The sequence below is a fragment of the Acanthaster planci genome, linkage group LG07 (genome assembly GCF_054643075.1).
Source record: "Acanthaster planci isolate LZ-2023a linkage group LG07, COTS_SCS, whole genome shotgun sequence".
NCBI lineage: Eukaryota > Metazoa > Echinodermata > Asteroidea > Valvatida > Acanthasteridae > Acanthaster > Acanthaster planci.
The window spans coordinates 9,650,808-9,672,820 of NC_141783.1; the positions used below are offsets into that span (position 1 = coordinate 9,650,808).

Sequence of the window (22,013 nt, forward strand, 5' to 3'; positions counted from 1 at the left end):
AAGTGTTAAGGGGGTGTGAATTCCTCCCCAACCTTCTCATAGATTTTTCAAGGATCTGGGAGAGTTTAGGGAAATAGGGTTCATCCCACTTGAATATCATGTTTTGACATTCAAGGTATCTTTTCCATTGTAATTTCTCAGCAATGCCTACCAGACTATCAAGAAAGAAAAACATCCCTTCCTAAAGAGCAACTCGCCCGAGCCAGAGGAGGAGACGATTGAGATCCCAGCCCAGCTGCTCTGTCCGCTGTGCAGTAATCTCATGACCGACTCAGTGCTCATCCCCTGCTGTGGGAGCAGTTTCTGTGATGAGTGTGAGTAACTTGTCATTTTCATACAATGTGTTAAAACCTTTAACCTCCACTTTTTTTTAGTGATGTGACTTCATCACTGATTTGGATGAGATTTAGTTGTTAGACATTTTTTACTGAGAAATTTTATGTTAATTTTGGTATTTCAAGGGTTCTTTTGAAACTCATTTTGCAAACTGCACAGGGTTTGGAGACTAAAATGTAATGTTTAGGCACAGGCCAGGAATGAACTCGGAAGATTAATTTGCATGGTAGTGCAATGCCCCAATTATTATGCTTTTTTTTTTGCCTGAACCTTTCAAAGAGGTTCACGAAATCTGGTTACAGAAACTTAAGGGCTTGTTCAGCCTTATACTCAGCAGTTGTGTGATTGGTTGTTACTCTGCACTCTTTGTGGTAGGGGAGCAGGGTTAGTCATACCAAAGTACCAGTGGTTGTTGTGTCAACCACCCACTAAAGCATTACTCTTTGAATGCCCTTCTTCCACAGGCATCAGAGATTACCTCCTAGAGACTGATGATCACCAGTGCCCTATATGCAAGGAAACTGACGTCTCCCCAAACTCACTCTGCCCAAATAAAGTGCTCCGTCAGGTATGTATTGCTTAAAGGGCCTTGTGATGGACATCGGACGTCGCCTCAGTGCTTTAAGGTCCTTAACGCAGTCATGACAATTTTCAAAAATAGGCTTAGGGCCTTCTGAAAATAAACATTTTTTGGTGAAAGAGACTGTATCCCAGACGGTTATATTTTCAAAATTTGATTCTTACCAACACATGTATATTTAAAATTCATCCAATCTTCTCAACCAATTATTTTTTAATTAATCAACATTTTCCAATAAGGCCCTTACAGCGCAATTTTTCTTTAAGAACCTTATAGCATTGACCCGACGAAAGAGGCGTGTGGCCAAGTGGCTAAGGTTTACAATTCAGGGATATAGGGTTGGGAGTGTAAATCAGGTGCTGGTCGCATGCTGTGACCTTTGACTAGTGACGTTACTCCCTTTTGCCTCTTGACTCCCACCCGGAAGGGCATTGATGGGTATCTGTGAGGGTAGAGATGGTTGTTGTGTTTGATGACAGCTGTTTGCGCCAAACACGGCAGCATCAAGTTTTATATTTTCCAGGGAGCTGAGATAGTGTTTGGAATGTTTGTGACCTGGTGTGCATGGATGATGATAACAAGTGTGTTGTACCCTTAGTAATTTGATGCTATATACAGTCGACTGTCGTTAATACGAGGGCCTTGGGACTTACTAAATTAGCTTGTATTATCCGGACCTTGTCTTACGCAAAAGCTGCCTTCCTGCTCGACGTATGTATCACCAATCGACCATAGGTAAAGCGTACATGTGTACAAGTATGCATAACTTTTTGTTTAAATGCACATAGTATCGTTCCATTACGTGAATTTGATTTTAAAAAGTTTGTTTATGAAAGTGAGATACAGTTTAATGAGTAAAGACTTGAAATAAAGAATAATTATAAAATCTAAGAACGGAGGAAGTGGAATTTCCACCAGTCATGTCGATTCAGAGCGACATGTCCCCGGCCCCGCACGCCGTGATGAGATCCACATTCGCGCACGTAACATAAGTACATTAACATTTTAGTTGGTAATCAACACCAGACCTGGCTTTTTGCACATTAAAATGGGAGATAACCAGCTACTGGTTGTTTGGACAGCAGAGGGCAAATATCGGATTTTACTTGGGAAAGGCGTTTGGGTATGGTGAAAAATTATTAGCGAGGGTTACACTTTTTTCTCCCAAACTTTTGGTTATTTTCTTAAACATTTTTGGACTGAAAACCATGGTTCAGTCATGATTTTCTTAAATTGAGAATTTATAGAAATGTTAAAATTGGAAGGGGTGATATTTTCATGTTACAGTGGGGACTGGGGAGCGGGTAATGATTTTTAGATGGAGGTTGGGCAGTTTTTTGGGCCGGGTGTTTGGTTACGGAACACAATTTTTATTAGTTTCGTGGGGGGACTTTGGTCTTTTGGATTTTTTAGGGGCGAGGGAATCAAACAAAGATTTCTTTTGTTCACCACTGTCCTAAATACCGTAGCACTGTTGGCAGCACTCGCTTGTGTTCCGGTGGTACTAGAGCCGCCACACAGAATTTCTACATTGGATACGGGAACCGCAAATGCTCATTGTTCGTCTCTCTTGCAGCACCGGACACAAACGGCTCGATTCGGTGAGGGAAAATTGCAGCGCTGTTCTACTGTACACGTATAAATTACGGAAGCACCTTTCAAAATTGACCGGACTGGCTGATTGACAAGTTGCTTTCAAAAAAGCTTGTGCTAAATAGACAGATTTCAATAGATTTGCACTCGGCCACTGACAAAAAAAGCTCATCTTAACCGAGATCTTGTAACATCTGAGCTCGTATCACACATTGTTTCCCTCATAGGAATGTGCACAATTCAGTCGGAACTGGCAAATATGCTTGTCAAAACCAGAGTCTCGTCTTACCCGAGCTCATATTACCGAGAGTCGACTGTACATACTGTCATTGTTGCAGTCATTTGCAAAAGTTGAAGACCACCTGGCATTTTGTAGATGTTTCTGTTACTGGGCCTGCAGTACATTGTCTCATGAAATGATTACATAAAGTGCTTTTTATAGTAGTCCATAACATCAGGGTTGTGGTATGAACCCATTTGAGTGAATTTTTTTTTATAAAGGCAGGTCTTGAATGACATTTTGTCTGTCGTGCAGCGTAGGTAACAAAATTCAGTCTAAGTCATTAGAAACAGAGGAGGGCACACTAAAGATAAGATATTAAAAATTTCAAATTAATTGCGGTTTGGCTTTTCTTGTGGTTAATGCATTATGTATGTTTGGTTCTAGACTTTTAGAAATGACGGTATTACATTGTTTGATTCCGCTGGCAAAAGTAATCTAGAAAGAGTTTCAAAGTCATCATATTCAATTTGAAGCTTTCCATTGAGAAGAGTGCACACCCAGCAATAGCTTTGCAGATACATGTTTAACAAATGCTGCCAGGTGATTCAGTCGCCTTTATCCAACCATCTCCACAGTGATTGTAAAGCTTTCTTGCCCTTTGGTAGACCCTGTTTGATTCAACAGGACTCTGAAATAATGCATGAAATAAGTCTTTCCACACTCAGCCTATTTATTGAAAAGGAGTAAGGGCAAGTCCTCCTTGCCGCGCCAGTAATTGCCTCTGTTTAAGAACTGGGACTTTCACCTGATCTGCCTTACCATAAAAACCGACCACTAGAAATCAGTGCTTCTCCTTGTTTTACAGACGGCCTTGGACTTTCAGCACGAGACAGGCTTCACCAAGAAGATAGTGCCCAAGCAAGCCAGGCCCAAGCCGCTTCCCCCAGCACCTGCCCAGCCACCACCTAGCCAGCCTGCTCAGACGGCGGCACCTCCCACCACAAAGCCTTCCACACCCCAGTCCCAAGCCACTTCTTCCTCTAAATCGTCAGCAGCAACAACGACATCAGTGACTAGAAAGCCAGATCAGGTAAACACAGATTGTTCAGTGCAGCTTTGACGGTTCAACTTAGAAAATGTTTTGGTAGCATATTTTCTTGAAGGATACACATTGCATCAAACCTGGTATCTTACTGTATTTTCTTTTCTTTTTGGGGGTATTGTTTTGATCAATTCAGGTAACCCAGCAAGTCCCAGTCCTCAGTGTTAAAGACAGAAGGACCTATGAACCAAGATACAGCCAATACCCCAGGGCTCCCAGACCAGAATACCAGCCCAGGCAACAAACAGACCAGCAAGGGCTCAGATATCATGTGGACAATCGTGGGGGGCCACCTCCAGAGCCCAGATACCAAGACAAGCCTAGACCCAGATACCAAGCTCCTCCAACCAGTTACTCAGGCCCACCCCAAAGACACCATGATGGACCACCACCCCATGGAGGCCCTTACCAGGGCCCTCCACAGCAAGGCCCTCCACCTCGTGGTCCCCCACATCAAGGACCACCTCAGCAAGGCCCTCCATATCAAGGTCCTCCACTAAGAGGTCCCCCTCCTGCAATACCACCTCCACAGCAGATTCCTCACCAAAGGCCACCACCACCGAGGCCTCCACAACAGGGACCTCCATTCCAAGGTCCCCCTATTTCAGGGCCCCCACCCCGTGGCCCACCTCCTCAGCAAGGCCCACCCCCTCCAAGGCCCCCTTACCAAGGTCCACCCCGCCAGGAGCCTCCTTACCAAGGACCTCCCCCTCCTCAGAACCGGCCAGCACCCCCACACCAAGGTCTTCCACCACCCCATCTCACAGGGCCACCACCTCAAGCACCTCGGCCCACTCTTGGCCCACCACCTGGCCCAACTTCTCAGCCGAACTACCAGAGACCCCCTGCACCTCTGCCACCACCTCGAGGCTTACCACCACCTGTCCAGCACCCTCCCCCAAACCAGGGACCAGCACCTCGTGGTCCACTGCCAAACATGAATGTAGCTCCTCCTCGTGTGAATGGTCCACCTGTTGGAGGCGCACCTCCAGCCAGACCACCAGCACATCCTCTACAAGGGGCTCCTTTAGTTTCTGGACCAACAGTCCCGTCTGCTGTTCCAGCCAAGCCAGCGCCACCATTCCTACCTGCTGGTCCCGGAAATAGACCACTGACAGAGGAAGAGTTCTATGAGGAAAAAAAGAGACTTCAGTAAGTTTGGCATTCATTTGAATACTATGTAATTACACCAACTTTGTGTAAGTTTCACATGCTTTAAAGGTAAAGTCCATCATTTGCAATTATCAAAAAAATAACGGGCGAAAGTATTGTTGAAAAGCATAGTTGGTTAGGGATATGGTTATGGGACTAAACTGTCTATGAAATTATTCTTTCTGGTAAGCTGTCATTTTGAAGGAAAAAATGAAAAAAAGGCTATATCTGGCAATGCATCTGTAGATGCGTTTTGTGGACTTGCCGTCAGTAGGTCCATTTTAATTTGGTGAAGCCCGTGCAAGTGTTCACATGATAAGTGCTGCAATTGCCATCATTCATCTGTTCAGTGCCCGACATTATGAAGCTGCATTCAGCTGAATGAAAGTGTCCAGGATGGTGAATTTGGGTTCAATTCCAAACCTGACTCGGTAATTTGTAATTGATATCAGGATCTAAAACATTGTTTTTCTCTGCACATAAAATATTCACTGAGCTTAAACTTCAGCACGTAAGTTGTTAGTTATTCTTTTAAATTTTGAGCACATTGATGAAAAGGAAAAAAATGCCCAACTGGCGAATGGTGGACTGTACCTTTAAATTGTATGCTCCATAACTAAATACAAGTTTATTTGGAATTTTTAAATTGTTGCTAGCGTAGATTAAGAGATTCAATTTCATTAGGCCATCAGACATATCAAGCTGATAAAAACGTTGCCCAAATAATTAACTTCTCTTAATTTTTGTATTTCTGTGAAAGAAACCCTGATCACTTCACATAAATTTGTAATGTCTTTGATATGCTTATTTGGTTTTTTGTCAACTTATTAACAGACAAGCTGACAATAGACAAGTTGCTCCCAAGAGATTGGACCCTATGGACGAGTTTGCCAACCATCTGATGGAGTATGAGCGTGACCAGAAGCTTCGGCAGTCCACTTCACGGTCCCGCAGCAGGTCATCTCGCTCTAGCAGCAGCTCCTGGTCCAGCTCTCTGGGCTCAACCTCAAGATCTTCCTCTGTCATCAGTTCGCGGAGCCGATCCCGTTCCAGATCCAGAACCAAGGCTAAGCGGCGATCCAGGTCACGGTCCAGGTCAAGGTCGAGGTCAAGATCAAGGTCCCGGTCACGACATCGTGTGTCACACCGCAGAACCCGTTCCCGATCCTGGGACAATCGCAGGCCTCTGCCACGCCGATCCAGGTCACCACGTCGGAGGTCCCGCTCCCCACGCCGATCCCGCTCTCCTATTAGGAGGCGGCGGTCACGATCACGTTCATTCCCAAGGATTCGGGCACCTCTCAGACCTAGACCATTTATGAGAAGATCTAGATCTCGATCGCCCCCTCGTCCCTACTACCCAGCAACAAGGTCACCTCGGTACAGAGATCACTCGCCCTATCCCCGCTATGATCCGCGTTATGATCAAAGATACGATCCTCCACCACCTCCTGCAATGCATCCTTACCCGCCACCCCTCATGCTTCCACCCCATCCCAGTGAGCCTTATCCTCGTTATCCAGAAGAAAGGTTTCCCAGATTTGAACAGCCCTATGGTCCAGAATTTGATGGCAGGCCTGAATTCCGACCTGATTACAGAGCAGAGTTCAGACCTGATCTTGGTCCAAGACCAGACATGAGACCAGACATTAGACCAGACATTAGACCAGACATGAGGGAGTCTGGTTACCCTCCTGAACACGATGAACAATACGTATACAGAAACCAGTACCCCAGTGAGTACCCTGACAGGCCCCCTCTCACCCCTGTGGAACCACATGATTCACCTCTTGACAGGGAAGCTTGGAGCCGTTCAAATCGTTCACCTTTCAGGGAGGCTGAAGACAGACCCAACCGATCCAGTCGAGACCGAGACAGGCACAGGAGAGGTGATAGAACAAAGTCAAGAGATAGAGAGGTGCGAGACAAAGACCGCAACAAAGAAAACATTGAGAAAAGGAAAAGCTTGGAGAAGGATCATAGTCGGGAGAGGAGTAGAGATAGAGAGAAGGTTGACCAGGACAGAATTGAGGACAGAGACAAAAAAGAAAAGTCCAAAGACAGAGAAAAGGAGAAGGAGAAAAGTAAAAGTAAAGACAAAGAGAAGGGGCGAGAGCGAAAGCATTCAACTTCCAAGCACAAACGGAAGCACAAGCACAAGGAGGATAAGTCAGAAGTCTCCAAAGCAGATAATAAAAATGATAACAAAGATGAGAAAGTTGCCACTGAAAAGCCTGAAGAGGCAAAAGAGAACACAGACTCTGTCAAAAAAGTGAAATCCCCTAAGCACAAGAAAACCAAGAAGAACAAGAAATCAGACTCGGACCCCCAGAATGTAGCTGGGGATGGCGAGGGGACCAAGACATCGAAGGAGAAAAAGAGCAAAGACAAGGAGGAAAAGAAGAAAAAGAAACGCAAGCTTGCCAGTAAATCTGAAACCAGCACCGAGCAAGCATCAACCTCAGAAGAACCCAAGGCAAAGATGGCTAAGATTGACAGTGATGGTGAACAGAACAAAGCTTCCAAGAAAGCTTCCAAGAAGGAAGGAAAGAAGAGTAAAAAGTCCAAGACAACAAAAACTGCAGACAGAGATGTGCAGGCTGAGCAAGAAACATCCAGCAAGCCAGCAATCATTGCCAGTTACTCCAGTACCAGCTCTCCCGGTGGGAGTCCCTTCCATACAGCAGTGAGCAACACCAGTGCCCATCCTGTCAAAGAGGAGATCAAGGAAGAACCCGTTCAAGACCAACGTCATGTTATCCAGGTGAGCGCACAGAAAGCAGCAAGTGATCAGGCCGATGCTTCAGAGGCCATCAAAGAAGAATTACCTGTCCCGCAAGAGCCAACCAAAGTCAAGGATGAACCAATGGAAAAGGGAGAGGCTCTACCAGATAGTGAAACAGTGGAAATGAAAATAAAAACGGAAAATTCCAGCCCCGTAAAAACTGCCGACAACATCCCTGTTAGTGATAGTAAAATCAACATTCCTACATTGGAAAAGAGTTTGAGCACGCAGTCAGAGAGTGCAAACAGTGACTTGATTACTGTTGCAGTACCTGTCTCACGGTGGGATAAAGATGAGTATGAGTCAGAACCCTCGCCTGGACCCTCTGCTGCTCCATCGCCAAAGACACTCCTTGACATGGAGCACAGTGAAGAGAACTTCGAGCCTGATTATGAAGAGGAGCTTGAGGTAGACAAGGAAGATGCTAAAACCAGTGAGAAGAAACCAGAAAGCCTGACTGAGGATAAGAAAGCTCCTGCAAAAGAGAGAAGGTCCAGCTCAAGCAAAGACAGGAGTGGAAGTCCTGAGAAGAAAGATAAGGAGCTTAAGGAGAACAAAGCAAATCCACCAAAGAAACGAAGGATCAGTCCCATAAGAGCCCCAAGCCCAAGAGCAAAGGAAAGAAAGCACAGTCCTGCACCAGTTAAGAAGAAGAGCCCATTGAGAGAGCGCAAGAGCAGCCCCCATCAAGACAGACGAAGCAGTCCTGGACGGGACAGACGTACCAGCCCGCTGAGGGACAGGCGGCGCTCACCTAACCGGGGAAGCAGACCCAGTCCGTCAAGAACAAGGAGGCCTAGTCCCACAAGAGTTGTCCAGGGTCGTGATCGAAGTCCTGCCCACAGGGAGAGAAGACCAAGCCCGATTAGAGAAAGAAGACAGATTAGCCCCATCAGAGAAAGAAGGTCCAGCCCCAGCAGAGGAAGACATGCCAGCCTTCCTCGAGAACGACGGAGCAGCCCCCCCAGGGAGAGACGCCATAGTCCCATCCGGGAGAGAAGACTTAGTCCTGCCAGGGAAATGCACAACAGGGACAGACGGATCATTAGCCCCAAGCGAGAACGAATCAGGAGCCCTGTCAGAGATCGTAGGAGCAGTCCTGTCCGGGAGCGACACCCTAGCCCTCGTCGGTCCAGCCCACCCAGGGAGAGGAAGCCAAGCCCTGAGCGACGACAGCGGCGGGTCAGCCCCGCCAAAGAGAAACAGGAGTCGAAGAAGCGCAAGAGCAGGAGCCCAAGTCGCAGCACCAGTCCCAGCAGCAGCAGCAGCAGTAGTGAGGAGGAGGAAGATAGCTCCAGCAGTTCCAGCGAGGAGAGCAGTCCCAGCCGCAGCCCCAGCAAGGAGAGAAGCTCCAAGAAGAAGCGTACCAAACGACGCCACAAGAAGCATCACAAGAAGCACAAGAAGACCAGCAAAAAAGCCAAGAAGAACTCCACCTCTCATAAGCACAAGCACAAAAAGCCCAAAAAGAAGAAGAGCAGGCACAAGGACTAAAGACCAGCTGCCAATTTTACAAACGTTTGCACCAATGTTACAAAACTGAGCTAAGTTTGCACTACTCTTGAGCCTTGTTCCACCAAATTGTGGCATACTTGTGCAATATACGTACAGTCAGTTTCGCGAAAAGTTGCGTCGCTGCGCAATGTTTTGATTATATGAAACTTTTTGGATGAGGACGATCACGGCTTATACGACAGTTGTATCTTTAAACAGGATTTAAATTAACCCTTCAATTTTGAAAATGTTTTCGTCTTATCTTTGCTGGAACTGAGCAGAAAATCTCAAAGTTCCCTCACAGCCAACAGGTTTGTCATTACTTCAAGAAAACAAGCAAAGTAGCACATTTTCCACATAAACCTTGTTAAATCAAGCAGTGATTAGCCCTAACCAAACTTGGTTAGTCAAATGGTCATTCTTGATTGCTTAGCACAACTTACGCTCCCTAAAATGATTGTGTGAGTTACACAATAATGTTTTTAATTTTCATAAAAATACTTTTGATGTGTTTCACGTCCACAGCATGCTTAGGAATTGTGGTGCAATCGAAGCTATGCTATTGCGTAAAGTTTCATAAAATCCGCTGCAGTTTATGCAACCAAAATGTGAACTTGGAACACGTTTCACAAAGTAATTGCCACTACATATTCAGCTACATATGCACCACCAGGATTTTTTTTGTAATGGCATTGTGTGATATATGTAGTGTAGTTCCTGCATGCACTTCCGAATATATTTTCATAGGACAACATCTTCCTGCACTTTATGGACATCTGAAATCGAGAACTAGACTCAAGTATTTGGGCGGCCATTCTAAATTCTAGTACAGTTGTTTTCTCAGACAGCAGGCTTTTGTCCCTCTCACAGACAAAAACATCTTCAGTATAGGAGGGCTTCTCTTTATTCAGCTACAGAGATACTTTACGTGTGACTGAAAGTATGTTTCTTAAAAAAAACCCAATATTTATCAGTTGCAGGGAGAGCATAATCCTCCACTTTTGTAGTATGTAAGAGTGGCTCGTTTGTGAGAGTTTACAGAAATACATGAACATCATTTCCTTTGTATTTTGTCGCAATCTTCAGGAAGTGTTAAATATGCATGTACTCTTTGGGTACATGAAGTGAAAAGGACACATTGAATCATTTAGGTTTCACAAAAGCAAAAATATCCTGAATACACACGCAGTATTTATGCATGAGTTCACGGACCTGTATGTTGTCTCTGAGAAGGTTTGATAATCAATGGAATTGATTTCCTCATGACTGTTCTTCTTTTTGTTTGGCTTGTGGGTCGTATTTAACCATGAGAAACTGGTGAACGAGGAATTGTTTAATATTTACCATCAAATAAAATAATTGATGTTTGGAAGGAACTGAATTAAAATATTGGGAAAGCAAAAGAAACTGCAATCAGCTGGGTTTGATCTTCCCCTAAAGCGTGCAGTGTACTTTAAAGTAAGATGAAAAGTGATCCTGGAATACTGTGGCATGGTTTGAACATGTGCCGTGACCTCAAAATGAAATGCCTGTCGGCTCTACAACCAAAAAGAAAAAGATATTTTGCTTTCATTTTGTTTTTTTCCAAACTGATTATTGTACTTTTAGCCCATGGTGTATAAAAAAATTGTACTTTTGAAATATGATTTGGGTCTGTTGGGGTTACAGATACATATATGTGGAGCGGGTGTTAAGTTGAACTTGGTTCTGTGATTACTGTAGTCACCTTAATTTTTGCATTGATAATTTGTGCAAGTGCATTATTGTTAGAGGGAAGACGCCTGCAGATCTTGGGTGATCATGGCAGCTTTGTTTTTGGAAAGATGCTGTGGTCTTGGTGTTTCCCAATTGACTTTCTGTGTGTGAGGATCTTCTGCGCATGGCGCCAACAACTCACTACCTGAAGGTTCCTACCGAACAAGTAGTCACATTCTTCAAGTGTAAAATGCAACAAGTCTGAAGAAATGTCAGTTTCATAGTTTCATGTTCATTCTCTTTAATTTTAGGGGTTGTGTCCCAAGACTTTTGTGGAAGATGTTTTTGTAAAGGCGAGGCTTTATGCCTCAAATTTGTCATCAGCAGGAAGTCCTAACAATCACAACTTCCATTTTGTTTTATAGTAAATCCATGCTGCTGTGTTTTACACAGTGCATTCCTTTAATATTGTTGAAATTGAGCCATTCTTTACGTCAAGAAAATCATGCAAGGCATGAAGTACTATTATTTTATGTTCTTGTACTATTTAAGTAATTATGTTGTACCATACAATATTTTGTTTTCTTGTATAAAGTATGAAAAAGAAAATTGTGAATAAAAAATTATTGCAACTGAAATACAGTTTGTATTTTTGTTTTGTTGTTACGTGTACTCTTTTAGTTGGCCGTCTTTAGGCAAGGAGCTCTGAAGTATTTGAGATACCCAGGGTTAATACTGGACGGTTTTTCTAGTAACTGCTGACAGCTGTGATGTCCACTTGGTCCTTTTTTCAACAGCTTTCAGCATTCAACATCCCATGTCAATGTCTTGCTTTCAACTCAAAGACTTTGGCAGTGGTTCGGACTTGAGCAGACCTTGTGATAGCTAACACCAGAATTCCCATGAACTCTGGGTATGTATAGATGTGTGAATACCGAGATTGTGTGGCTACTGTGTAAAAGCGATTGCCTCTCAGCACTGTGGTCCTGGGTTCAATTCCTGGCCCAGGCTACGTTAGTCGGGCTTGTTTGTTGCTTCACTCCTGTGCCACCAGGGTGGTTCTCCGCTCCCCCCCCCCCCCGCCCGCATCTCAACACCTGCAATGTCTGGCTGGACTCCTTCGGCACATGCAAGTCACCTGCACATGATTTCAGCTTCCCCAGGTTCTGTATACGTCACACTATTGTAGTGTTCATTTTAATATCGTGTTGAATTTGTGCTTCATGAGTAAATAACAGGTACGATGTTATCCTGAAAAGCAAAGAACACAATAAAACCAAAAATGTACAAGATTATGAAGTACTTTTATTGCGCAAGTCTGCCTGGAATTCACTTTTATAGAATTTCCTATGCGGAAATACAATTCAATGGAACAAGTGCAGCTAAATCAACATGATTCAGCGACATGTACAATTATGATTTTAGGCTTCTTGTGGCTTTAAAATACTTCTTAATGACTACATGAAAAACACTTAACTCGAATGTTTCCGTAACAAAAATATGTACATTACGTATTACTAAATTGTAGTTTAAGATAGACATGCATGTTCGTACTTTAGTTAGATGCAATTTCACCAAGTCTTTTTACCCTGACCAAAACCTACAAAACTTAGCCACAACATTATGGGCTGGTCTCCTATACATAAGGTTGTCCAGATGACAGAAAAGTGACATGTTTGCCTGAAAACAACTTCGCTTTCCCTGCCATCCAAACGTCAGCACCGAAAGTGCACATGAACCTAGTAAAGAAAATGTGGATGCAGGGGTTTTATTTTTCTTTTTTTTCACGCCTTCGCTTCTGCGGGTTTAGTGAATGGATCTGGCAAGACCAGTCCCTCCTTGGCCTCAAAGAATGTGTACGAGAGGGTGATGGTGTCTACTTTGGCCATCTTGGGGTCCTCTGCAAACTCCGGATCGATGTAGAAAAACACTGGCATGTCAACCTACCGAGGAAAACAAAAAGCATCATTACTGTGTTCAACCTTCACAACTGTGAGCTGCTTGGATTAAGTATGGATGAGCTGAGGCAAATGTAACAGGAGTGGGAAGTGGGCCTGATCGAGTGAACAGCTTAAATAGGGAAATGTGACAAATCAAGCCAGTTCTGCAAATGACGCTTTGCTGGCTACTAAAGATAGCACAATGATGGGCTTTAATGCATGCATGTACATGTACACAGGTTTCTGTTTGTCAAAGTCATGCAGTGTGCATGACCAATCTTTAACCAATGGAATACACGATCCAAATCACATTTGCATATTAGGACTGCACTTAAGGGCCAAGCACTGTAATGACACTGAACTTATTTAACCTTATGATTATTCACAAGTCGATACCCACTTGGATACGTTAAACAGGACTGCATCAGCAATGCTGGTGGAAAACAACCCAGTTCACATGAAGCAATGGGATAGACTGGATGACCCCTGATGTACATATACTTGTAGTAGGCTTCTGACAGCATTGATAACTCTGTGACACTGATTGCAATACCCATCATGGAATTGGCTTTGTGTGCTTTTGTGTTTACCTGCTCGCGAGGATTGAGTCTCTGCTCCTCGAAGCAGAAGCACTGGATCTTGTTGAAATACTGGCCAGCCTCAAATGGCACCACATTGTAAGTGGAGATGCCCGTGATGGGCTTGTCAGTGGGGTTGAGGGCAGAGTAGAAAGCCAACGCTGTCTCTCCGGGCACAACCTACGAAATGAACAGAGGTTTACAGCATTGCTGCTTACATTTGTGCGATAGTTCCACGCATTTTAAGTTTTGATCGAATGTGAAGAATTTTTTTACTATATGGGTACCCAAAAGCAATAGACAAAATTTAAATGGGACGCATCAATCGTTTTTTATAACATGGAAAAAGGGTGATGTTGAAGGGAGGGATTCCTTCAAAGGACTACAGTTAGAGGGTGAGGCTTTTACACATGCATTTCAGGAAAAAGTTGGAATGTTGCATGGAATTTAGGGGTGTTAATTTGAGAAGATCACAGCACAGCGTGTGCATTATAAACGTGTTCGCATGCAGGATTCATAGCTGGATCGAGAAGCTGAAATGGGAATCCTTTTACAGAGTCTCCATGAAACAAAGGGCTGGTGTGCATATAGAAAATAAACAAGTTCTCCGATAATCCTTGTAGATAATGGAAACGCTGGAGATTGTAACTTTAAATGAAACTCTTTCTTATGAACACCCCCTTTTAATGAATGGAATTTGGTTCAGTGTACCAAACCTACCCATCACTGCCCAGCCTGCCACAATTCGATGCTACTTAATCCTATCAAAAGGCATCAAGACTGTGTAAACTTGGCAAAAGCACAGTACATGGGATGTGATCCGTTTTGTTCAAGAATAAGTCATTTGGGGTTTCTGCAAATGTTAGGTGAGGTTTATAAGGATGGCTCTTGTATGATCATGGCTTTATCCGGTTGAAGAAGGTCGATATCGAGTCCAATATAACATAGTTGAGCGCTGCAAGCTATGTAATGATACATTTTGTCAATGGCTGCATATGTACCTTGATTTCTAGCTGCTGAGGCCTAAAGTTCCAGCGCATGCTGGCGGCCGTGTCAGCGTTGAAGCGGACAGAGATGGGCCGACCGCGTACTGGCAACATGTCCTCCACCAGGTCAATGTTGTGACCTTTGGTGGCTTGACCTCCGAGTCCCGTGGCCTGCAAGTGATAAAAGAGAGCCAGCTGTCAACATGCATGCATTTGTCGCTGGCTGTCACTGCATTTCTCAGCTTAATTTATAAAAACAAACATTTTCTTCCTCTGTCTGCTCCGTGCGTGAGCAAAAGATGGCTTGCTTTTACATAGCAACGATGGTCCTTTGGTGGGAACTCGCCGTCAGCATGGACAGGTTCATGCATTTTTGGCGTGGTGCACATTTGATCATGTATGTACGCTGTTCACGTTTGCACAAGGTGAGTTGGAAAACGTCCCACCAGTCCGTCTCTTCTTTGATGACGAGAGAGGGACGTGTCAAGTCAGGTGGATATTTGTTAATTACAAGCTGTAAATCACAAACCCATCCAGATTTTGTCTGGAAAACCTCTTGGCCTTATTAATAACCTCTGTTAATATCAAGAGTTTCACTGTATGGTTTCAAGGACCAAAAAAACAGCAAAATTATTCAGAGTGTAGTGGAGCGTAACATAGCACAGCAGTAGCAGTGATCAGTGACAAAAATGTATAGAACACTGAGGGTCAGGTGTCTAAACCCTCCTATGCTGAAGTCACTCTTTGGGTCACTTGGTAAACACCTCAAAGAAGCACAGCTGTGTCATGTTGTGCACTGCACCAACATGCAAGAGCGTGACCTTGGGCACTTGTGCATATTTGTGCTGTAAAACTAAAGGAGGGTTAATGTGTAATTATCCAAGTTGACCTGGTACGTGTCTCACTTCAGATGGGAATACTAACCTGACAAAACACAGTGTAGAGGGGCACAGCCGCGTATGAGAACCCTATCACCAGTATGACCAATGCCACCCCATAGAACATCACAGACTTGTTCCGATGCTGCCAGGCCTCCCTCTGCCCGCTGGAAATCAAACAGCACCTCAGCAACGAACCATTTGCAGCCCTTACGAATCCAGGGGAGGCAAACTTGAAACCTCCACCAGGGAGTGTCCTGCTTGCTGGGGATGCCCAGGAGGAGATTTTAGCAAATGATCTGTGATCGTTCCTCCACACGTGGCAGAATCGGCAATGTGTCCCAAGCAGAATGTTTGACACACTGAGGCAACCTGAATTGCCTTGCTTAAGGCACGATGTTTTGGTTCTTGCTATGCATGTGTTTCTGGGGACATCACTTAAACAGGTCCGAATAAAAAGTCTTCCTGTATTTCCTAAGCTGTGGAAGTTTCTACGTAGAAGACAACTGGAGAATGGACCAGCTGAGTTGAAGGGAAGAACAAACAGCCGACCCAGCCCTCTTGCCATTTCACTTACCTAGTACAGAAAACAAGCAATCAGGTAGCCTTTATAACCTAAAAGAAAATGGGGAATTGTGTATTCAGGGACCCTGTTCCTGAACGTAGACCTAGTTGTTAACTTTTGGATTCATGTAGGTAGATGACTATGACATCATGTTCAATGACTGTAGGACTGATGTGTAAAGAGGGCAGGATTTTGAGTTTGGGGGAAATTATGTCAGTATTTAACACATGGTTCTGGATTCAACTTTACATGGCTGGTTTATCAGTGAGAAAGTCAAACTTTCTCACAATTACAATTCAGAATTTTGATCAAATAGGGTCAGTGTATTTAATTATTTTTTGGGGGGAAGGGGCCTAACTAATTTTTACAAGATTAAAATGACCAACAAAAATGAGGGGAAGACCCACAATACATGTACACAATCCCCGAAAAATGTTTGGCATTTTTTGGGGGGGGAGAGGAGACCATGTGTCCCAAGATCACTGAAGACGGTAAGAATTTCACATTTACCCTCTAAGCCCTTTGTGGCTGTATCCTCTACTAAATGATTAAACGGTGCCAACGTAAGGAAACCAATCAAGACTGCCCAGGGCCTTCCAGGCTCTAAAACTTACAAAATTAAGACTGAGTGTGTTCAGAATCTGATTCAATTGCAGGAAACTCACAGATTTTAGTGAGTACAGCTTTTTCATAATTATGTCATTTAATGAATCAAACTGAAAAAAACAAGATGTCACAGAAAATTGTTTTGCAATCTTTGACTGTGAAGGTTTCACCTAACAATACAAGCTGTGGGCCAAAAAGTTTGAACGTTTGTCAAGACATAGAACTTCCTTATGGCTCTTGAAAGAGCATGGAAAACTTGCTGAGATATTGTATTAAAAAAAGCAAGAAACATTTTTTTTCCAAGAATACAATTTTTTAAATGACAGACTGTCTGACCAAGCAAGCCAATAAAAGCATGCACAAAGACAATGATAATTCAGACATGAAATCGGTCCTATTACATAATCGTGGCTATGGCATAGGTCCTATGCCTTGATACTTTTGTAGTTGTACCATGTACATAGCACTAACAACAAATCAAACAGTTTTCGGAAGGCCGCTTATGCCTACATTCATGACATTTCGAGTCACAGTATAACAGAAAAATCTGCAATTGCTCCGTATCTTGCAATGAAACCATGCAAAGGCTCATGCAGAAGGCTCAGTCAGCCAGGAGGCCCTGCTGTGCTGGGGATTGCTGCGTGCAGTGCATACTTGCTGTAGGATGTTTCCCGCAACTAACGCGCTAGACTGCAGTGCACAGCCTAACACAGGCCTAATTTTGGAATACATACCCGATAAGAAGCTTTACAAATAAGTGAAAGAGAAATGAACAACGATCCTAAGAGTAAGTACTACCCTTAAATATATAGATCTTCCATTTAAAAGTGAGAAAGTTTGGAAAACACAAATTTACGCATGTGTCTCTCACTGCGCTGAGTACTGGTAAGACAGATCTTGATTGCATAAAGATATGAAGTCGGGTGCCTGTACAAAGCTTGTATGTACAGTAGTACTACACGCTGTTCAACTCTGAGAGGCGTCTGGGCTTTAATCTTTGTGAGCGTTATAAAGTGAGGGCGCTATGTTATATACTCCGATGCTGCCACTGGTGCCGTCCACTCATTCGATTTTATAACTAAGCTTATTAGAATGAAAAGAAACCCCTCAGCTTCTTTTGAAAAAGAAGAAAGTTCTTTTGGATGTCCATCTCAGAGCGGAAGGGATAAATGAATAAAGAATTAAATTGGTCCTAAGTGCCACTTAAGGGGGCCACTTGAAAAATAGCTCGGCCCACATGCAGTCTTCTAAAATACCACTTTTATGGGAGAGATTTTTTTTTGGGGGGGGTGAATAATTAAAATTGTTATTGGTTAACCCACCAAAAATGGAAAAGAAATTAAAAGATTGGGGAGAAGACAATAATATAATTTTTTGTTTCAGAAACGCCAGGGATGTTGTATGTATAATGAGCTCTAAAAAAAAATGCTGATTTTACACTGTTTTCAATGGGGCTTGAATTGAGATTGCCAGATCGTCTCCGGCTTTAACCCCAAACCCACGGTGCACCAGTGGCGTATCCAGCTCGTGGGTCTGAGGGGGATGGCAAGTTTGTCTTAAAAATAGTCCACTTTTTTATCTGTGAAAAAAACCGATAATTCCCTCTGCCCCAAAACGATGGGAATACCTTTCATAAGATACCAGCGCTTTCAAGTCCTAAATTGAATAAATAAATTTTTAAAGTGAACATCGGCATTATTTCTCAGGTGAAACTTATCCCCCTGCCCTCGCTGATGAAAATCGAATGGTCGGAGAAACGACCTGGCCGCACTGCTTCTTTCTTCTTTTGATAGGGCAAATACAGCTACTTGTATTTGGTAAACGCATTTTGCATAACCATGTTTTAAGTTCCCGTCAAAACGTTAAAAGAATGGTAGAAATATTATGGTCCGCTGGGTGTTACGCAACATCTTCATTCAACGTCACTCGACATCAACATTTTGCAGGGCAATTCCCAGCCTCACCGAGGTAGCCTTTTCATTCAGCACCACGTGGTCGTCGAGCGGCACACTTGTGCGAAATTTAAGGCATCAGCATCGACACGCCGAACAGGTGGTCGTGCACAGGCTTAGAGTGCTTTGTGTTAAACCTGCGCGTCTTTCAGACTCAGCAGTCAAAATGATTTTCAACCTGCTGCTGGTCATGGTATTCGGGGTTCGTGGATGGTCGTCGGTCAGCAGCATTCCATATCGGCAGACACGTCGGCTTACAGTCTCTGTAATCTTTGAGAAGTTCCCAACCATGCTCTTCTACAACTTGCTGTGCGTTATAGCTTTCCCAACTCCTGTGATGCAGTCGTCCTGATCTTGTATCAACCCGCGAAATCTAGTGGTCTGCTCATCTAGGGTCTGCGTCCTCGATGGTGGCTGGACCTCCGATGCTCCCACACGGTTGTGTATACGGTTGTCTTTCCCTCTTCAGCGATCTTCACCGCAAGCCCTGATAAATATCAATCATGAAGGTCCTGCAGGAAATTCCCTTTCTCTCCCTGTCTGGAAACATCCCTTGAGCTTAACAACGTCTCTTGCTTCATATCATCAACTGGCGTAGTGGCTTTCCTCCTGTTGTCTGGGTAGGTGCGTCACGAATGGATGGGTCTTCCTCCATATCACACAGCATCGAGATCGGGGACAGATGTATTGCTGTCTCTCCCTCTTGGGTGACCTCTCGACAGTTGGTTGCCACCACCACATACAGGAGGACCAGGGTCTGAGTCCCTCTCCACGTGCAATGAAAAAGCTTTCTTTTTTTCGTCCTTCCTGCTGTCTTCGCCGTATGCTTCAGCTTTCCCCGGGCCCTACCCATCATTGGCACCCGTGTTAGCTTTATTAGTGTATTTTCGAGCGAAATTGATGCACCACTCTCATCTTTCCACGCTTCTTTCATTTTATCCGAATGATGACTTCAGAGAGTTGGCCAATTAGATATGGGCCCTTACATCACCATTGCTATTATTTTAGGCGAGAAGCTCTTTCTTTTGGCAAGGTTGTGGAGCCACACAAAACGTCATACCATTTATCGCTGACAGATCGTAATGGGTTTTCTTTCTTCTGGCACTCTCTTTCACGTAATCGCGTGTCATGTGCACAAGTCTCAACTGTTGTTTCGCGTATTAAATCCATGTCAATGTCCTCGGTACTTCGTTCATTTGTTTGCTGTATAATTAACAGTCAAGTCCATCAGAAGACGAACTTCACGTCCAAGCCGGACTCTTGAATAGATGCACGATAGGCTAACATGGCCCATGGAATCTTATCATCCCAAGCTCGCCGTCGATGATGAGGTTCTATTATCAACAAAACCACTGTTACTAAGATACGATTGAAGCGCTCAGCCATCCCATTACTCTTTGGGTTATCCGCTTGAGTTGAAGTGCGCCCTCACCAACGAAAGAAAGACAGAGTTGTACGAAGTTTTCCAACCGAGTTCTTGCACGTGTTCGGCGTGCACACGTGAGACCATATATTCCAAGTTAAATTTGTAGCCCAGAGGCTCAGCGTGCTCCGCGTAAACAGCGAATAAACTTGCCCGTCTATTCGGTAAGTACCAAACGGGTTGTCAATTTCATTCAAAACCACGCCATGTTTTGTTCCCGCTCAGAGCAGATACGTTGTTGTCCGCGTCTTCAAGACCTGAGGTTCAAAATTATTCCTTCAGTCAGAGTGCAGAACTTTGATCACACCTTCCAAGGCAGACAAACTCTTTGGCGAATTTATTTGCCACTATTTTTGCAGTGTGATTGGGTATTGGATACGCCTCTATCCACTTGCTCAGTTCGTCATCCACACAAGTATATCCTTGTTCCTTTCCTCAGTAACTGGCAACGGACCCAATGCGTCTAAGGTGACACTCTCCTTATACAGGCGCGCCAACCGTTCTCTGTTGCAAGGGAGCTCTTCTCATCTATTGGGGTGACTTTTACTTACGTGGGCACTACATCTCCCGAGGATGGATCGAACGTCCACTGTTATTCCAACCCAGTAAAATGTGCCTTCACCTTTGTCAGAGTTTTTCTAATGCCTAGATACCCTACTGACAATCGTTCATGTCGTCGATGCCCAGGGACTCTGTGATGGCTCTATACCCTCCCTAACCATTTCCTTGACTTTGCAATCTATTTCCTTCTGTTGCCTTGGTGGACATCGTCTGCGACGCCCCTCACCTGTATTTAGCTCATATCCAAACAGGTTTGTACTGCCGGTGTCCGCGCCATTCTCGCCCAAAGCTCTTGGTGTTTGCACAAGAGGTCAGCTGTTTCACTGTGGTATTTCCTCTCCACCTCTTGGATGCTACGGTCTTACAAATCCATCAGATGTACGGGGACTACTGCTCGTTCGAACTCGGTAGGCGATGACAACTCTTTATTGTTCATGTCGTCATTTCCATGCAAGAGGAAACCCTTTCTGGCACCCATCATGTTTCCTTGCTGTAAGACACATTCCCCTTTCCAGGGTTGAATACATGCACATGGAGCAGCTCCTCTTCCGACTGAACGAGAATACGTACCACGATCGTGCCCTTGTCATCCTCTTTACCCCGATCCGAGGGCCCTATCAGTCCAAACTTGCGCAGACGTTCTCACCCATCACGGACCCCAGTACCAACTCCTCATGACCTGACAGAACCCTCATGATTTCCCTCATGATTACTCGCAAACACAGATCTCCCTCATTTCATTTTCCCTCATCCTTGAGAATAAGCTCAGGAGACTGGAAGTTTGAGGAGACAGTTTATACATCAGAAAATCCATACCCAGGATCCCTCCAACTTTTTCTGTATTACCAAACACAGCACTAACTGAGCATGTCGTGCTGCCAATCTAATCTTCCACTCAGGTCCTGCCGAGATCGAGAGTGTCTGTTCCGCTGCCGTCAGCTTTGCGAACGCCTGCTACTTCAGTCTACAATTTTGGCCATTTTTCCATGGCTGTTTGAAAGTAAAACCTCACAGCGTGACAGAGTCCCTCACGCCCCATCCACTAATAATTTCACACTGACTCCCTCGATGTACGCCTACACAAAGAATCCTGCGCAAGCTCTTTGGTCACTGTTTGGTCTCAATTCATCTCTGTTTATATGTTTTGCCTCTTTAGGCTGTCTCCACCCGGTCTGTTGGCCTGTCTGCTCCTTCAGCTATAGTCTCTCGGGCTGTTGAGCCAGCTAGCTGTCGTTGTCCAGTTTCGCGTGCAATGTGCCCTCAGTTCTTGCACCAGTGGCACACATCAGTAGCCTTGCGCCTGTACTTTTTATCCCTTGCGTCACGTCTCGTTGTTGCTTTGCTTTCATGGTGTCAAGCGTGTTTGTCATTCACTCCAGCCATTCCCGAACTTCTTTGTCGCTCTTCTTGAATGACTCCTTTAGTTTACTGCAACTCTCCTGAAACTCGCCCCTGACTTCCTATATGGAATTTTTGGAACCACTTCTACCCCAAGGGCGTATTTCCTTCGCCTGTCATACTGCTGTTCCTAAATTTTGAGGAAACCCTCTGTACTTCATTCGGC

The 22,013-nt window shown here is 44.4% G+C and overlaps 2 protein-coding genes across 3 annotated transcripts in view; one reads left to right on the forward strand and one right to left on the reverse strand.

Annotated features, from left to right (window-relative positions):
- The window catches only part of LOC110973741 (uncharacterized), a 32,991-nt gene extending 21,393 nt beyond the window's left edge, over window positions 1–11,598 (forward strand). Inside the window, exons 9-13 of the mRNA XM_022224798.2 lie at window positions 142–314; window positions 801–904; window positions 3,598–3,822; window positions 3,971–4,986; window positions 5,821–11,598. Of these exons, the coding sequence (XP_022080490.2) occupies window positions 142–314; window positions 801–904; window positions 3,598–3,822; window positions 3,971–4,986; window positions 5,821–9,265 (4,963 nt within the window). The 3' untranslated portion in view covers window positions 9,266–11,598. The remainder of the gene's footprint in view (window positions 1–141; window positions 315–800; window positions 905–3,597; window positions 3,823–3,970; window positions 4,987–5,820) is intronic.
- Window positions 11,599–12,245: 647 nt separating this feature from the next.
- Window positions 12,246–17,467, reverse strand: LOC110973742 (cytochrome c oxidase assembly protein ctaG-like). 2 transcript variants are annotated; one of them, XM_022224799.2, is made up of 5 exons: window positions 17,370–17,467; window positions 15,389–15,919; window positions 14,480–14,635; window positions 13,491–13,658; window positions 12,246–12,903 (listed from the first exon to the last, which is right to left on the reverse strand). In XM_022224799.2, exons 1-5 carry the CDS (start codon window positions 17,418–17,420, stop codon window positions 12,745–12,747), a joined length of 1,065 nt encoding a protein of 354 aa, XP_022080491.2. In that variant the 5' UTR covers window positions 17,421–17,467; the 3' UTR covers window positions 12,246–12,744. The 2 variants fall into 2 exon arrangements, with proteins under 2 accessions (XP_022080491.2, XP_022080492.2); XM_022224800.2 differs by having other exon boundaries at window positions 17,248–17,433.
- Window positions 17,468–22,013: the final 4,546 nt, after the last annotated feature.

Bases quoted from the DNA above. Each gene is read 5' to 3' on its own strand.
- LOC110973742 (XM_022224799.2), bottom strand. From the start codon at position 17,420: ATGCAATCAAGATCTGTCTTACCAGTACTCAGCGCAGTGAGAGACACA. The intron at 14,636-15,388 runs GTTAGTATTCCC...TATCACTTGCAG, and splicing joins TCTACACTGTGTTTTGTCAG to GCCACGGGACTCGGAGGTCA. The intron at 13,659-14,479 runs GTACATATGCAG...TTCATTTCGTAG, and splicing joins CTCAGCAGCTAGAAATCAAG to GTTGTGCCCGGAGAGACAGC.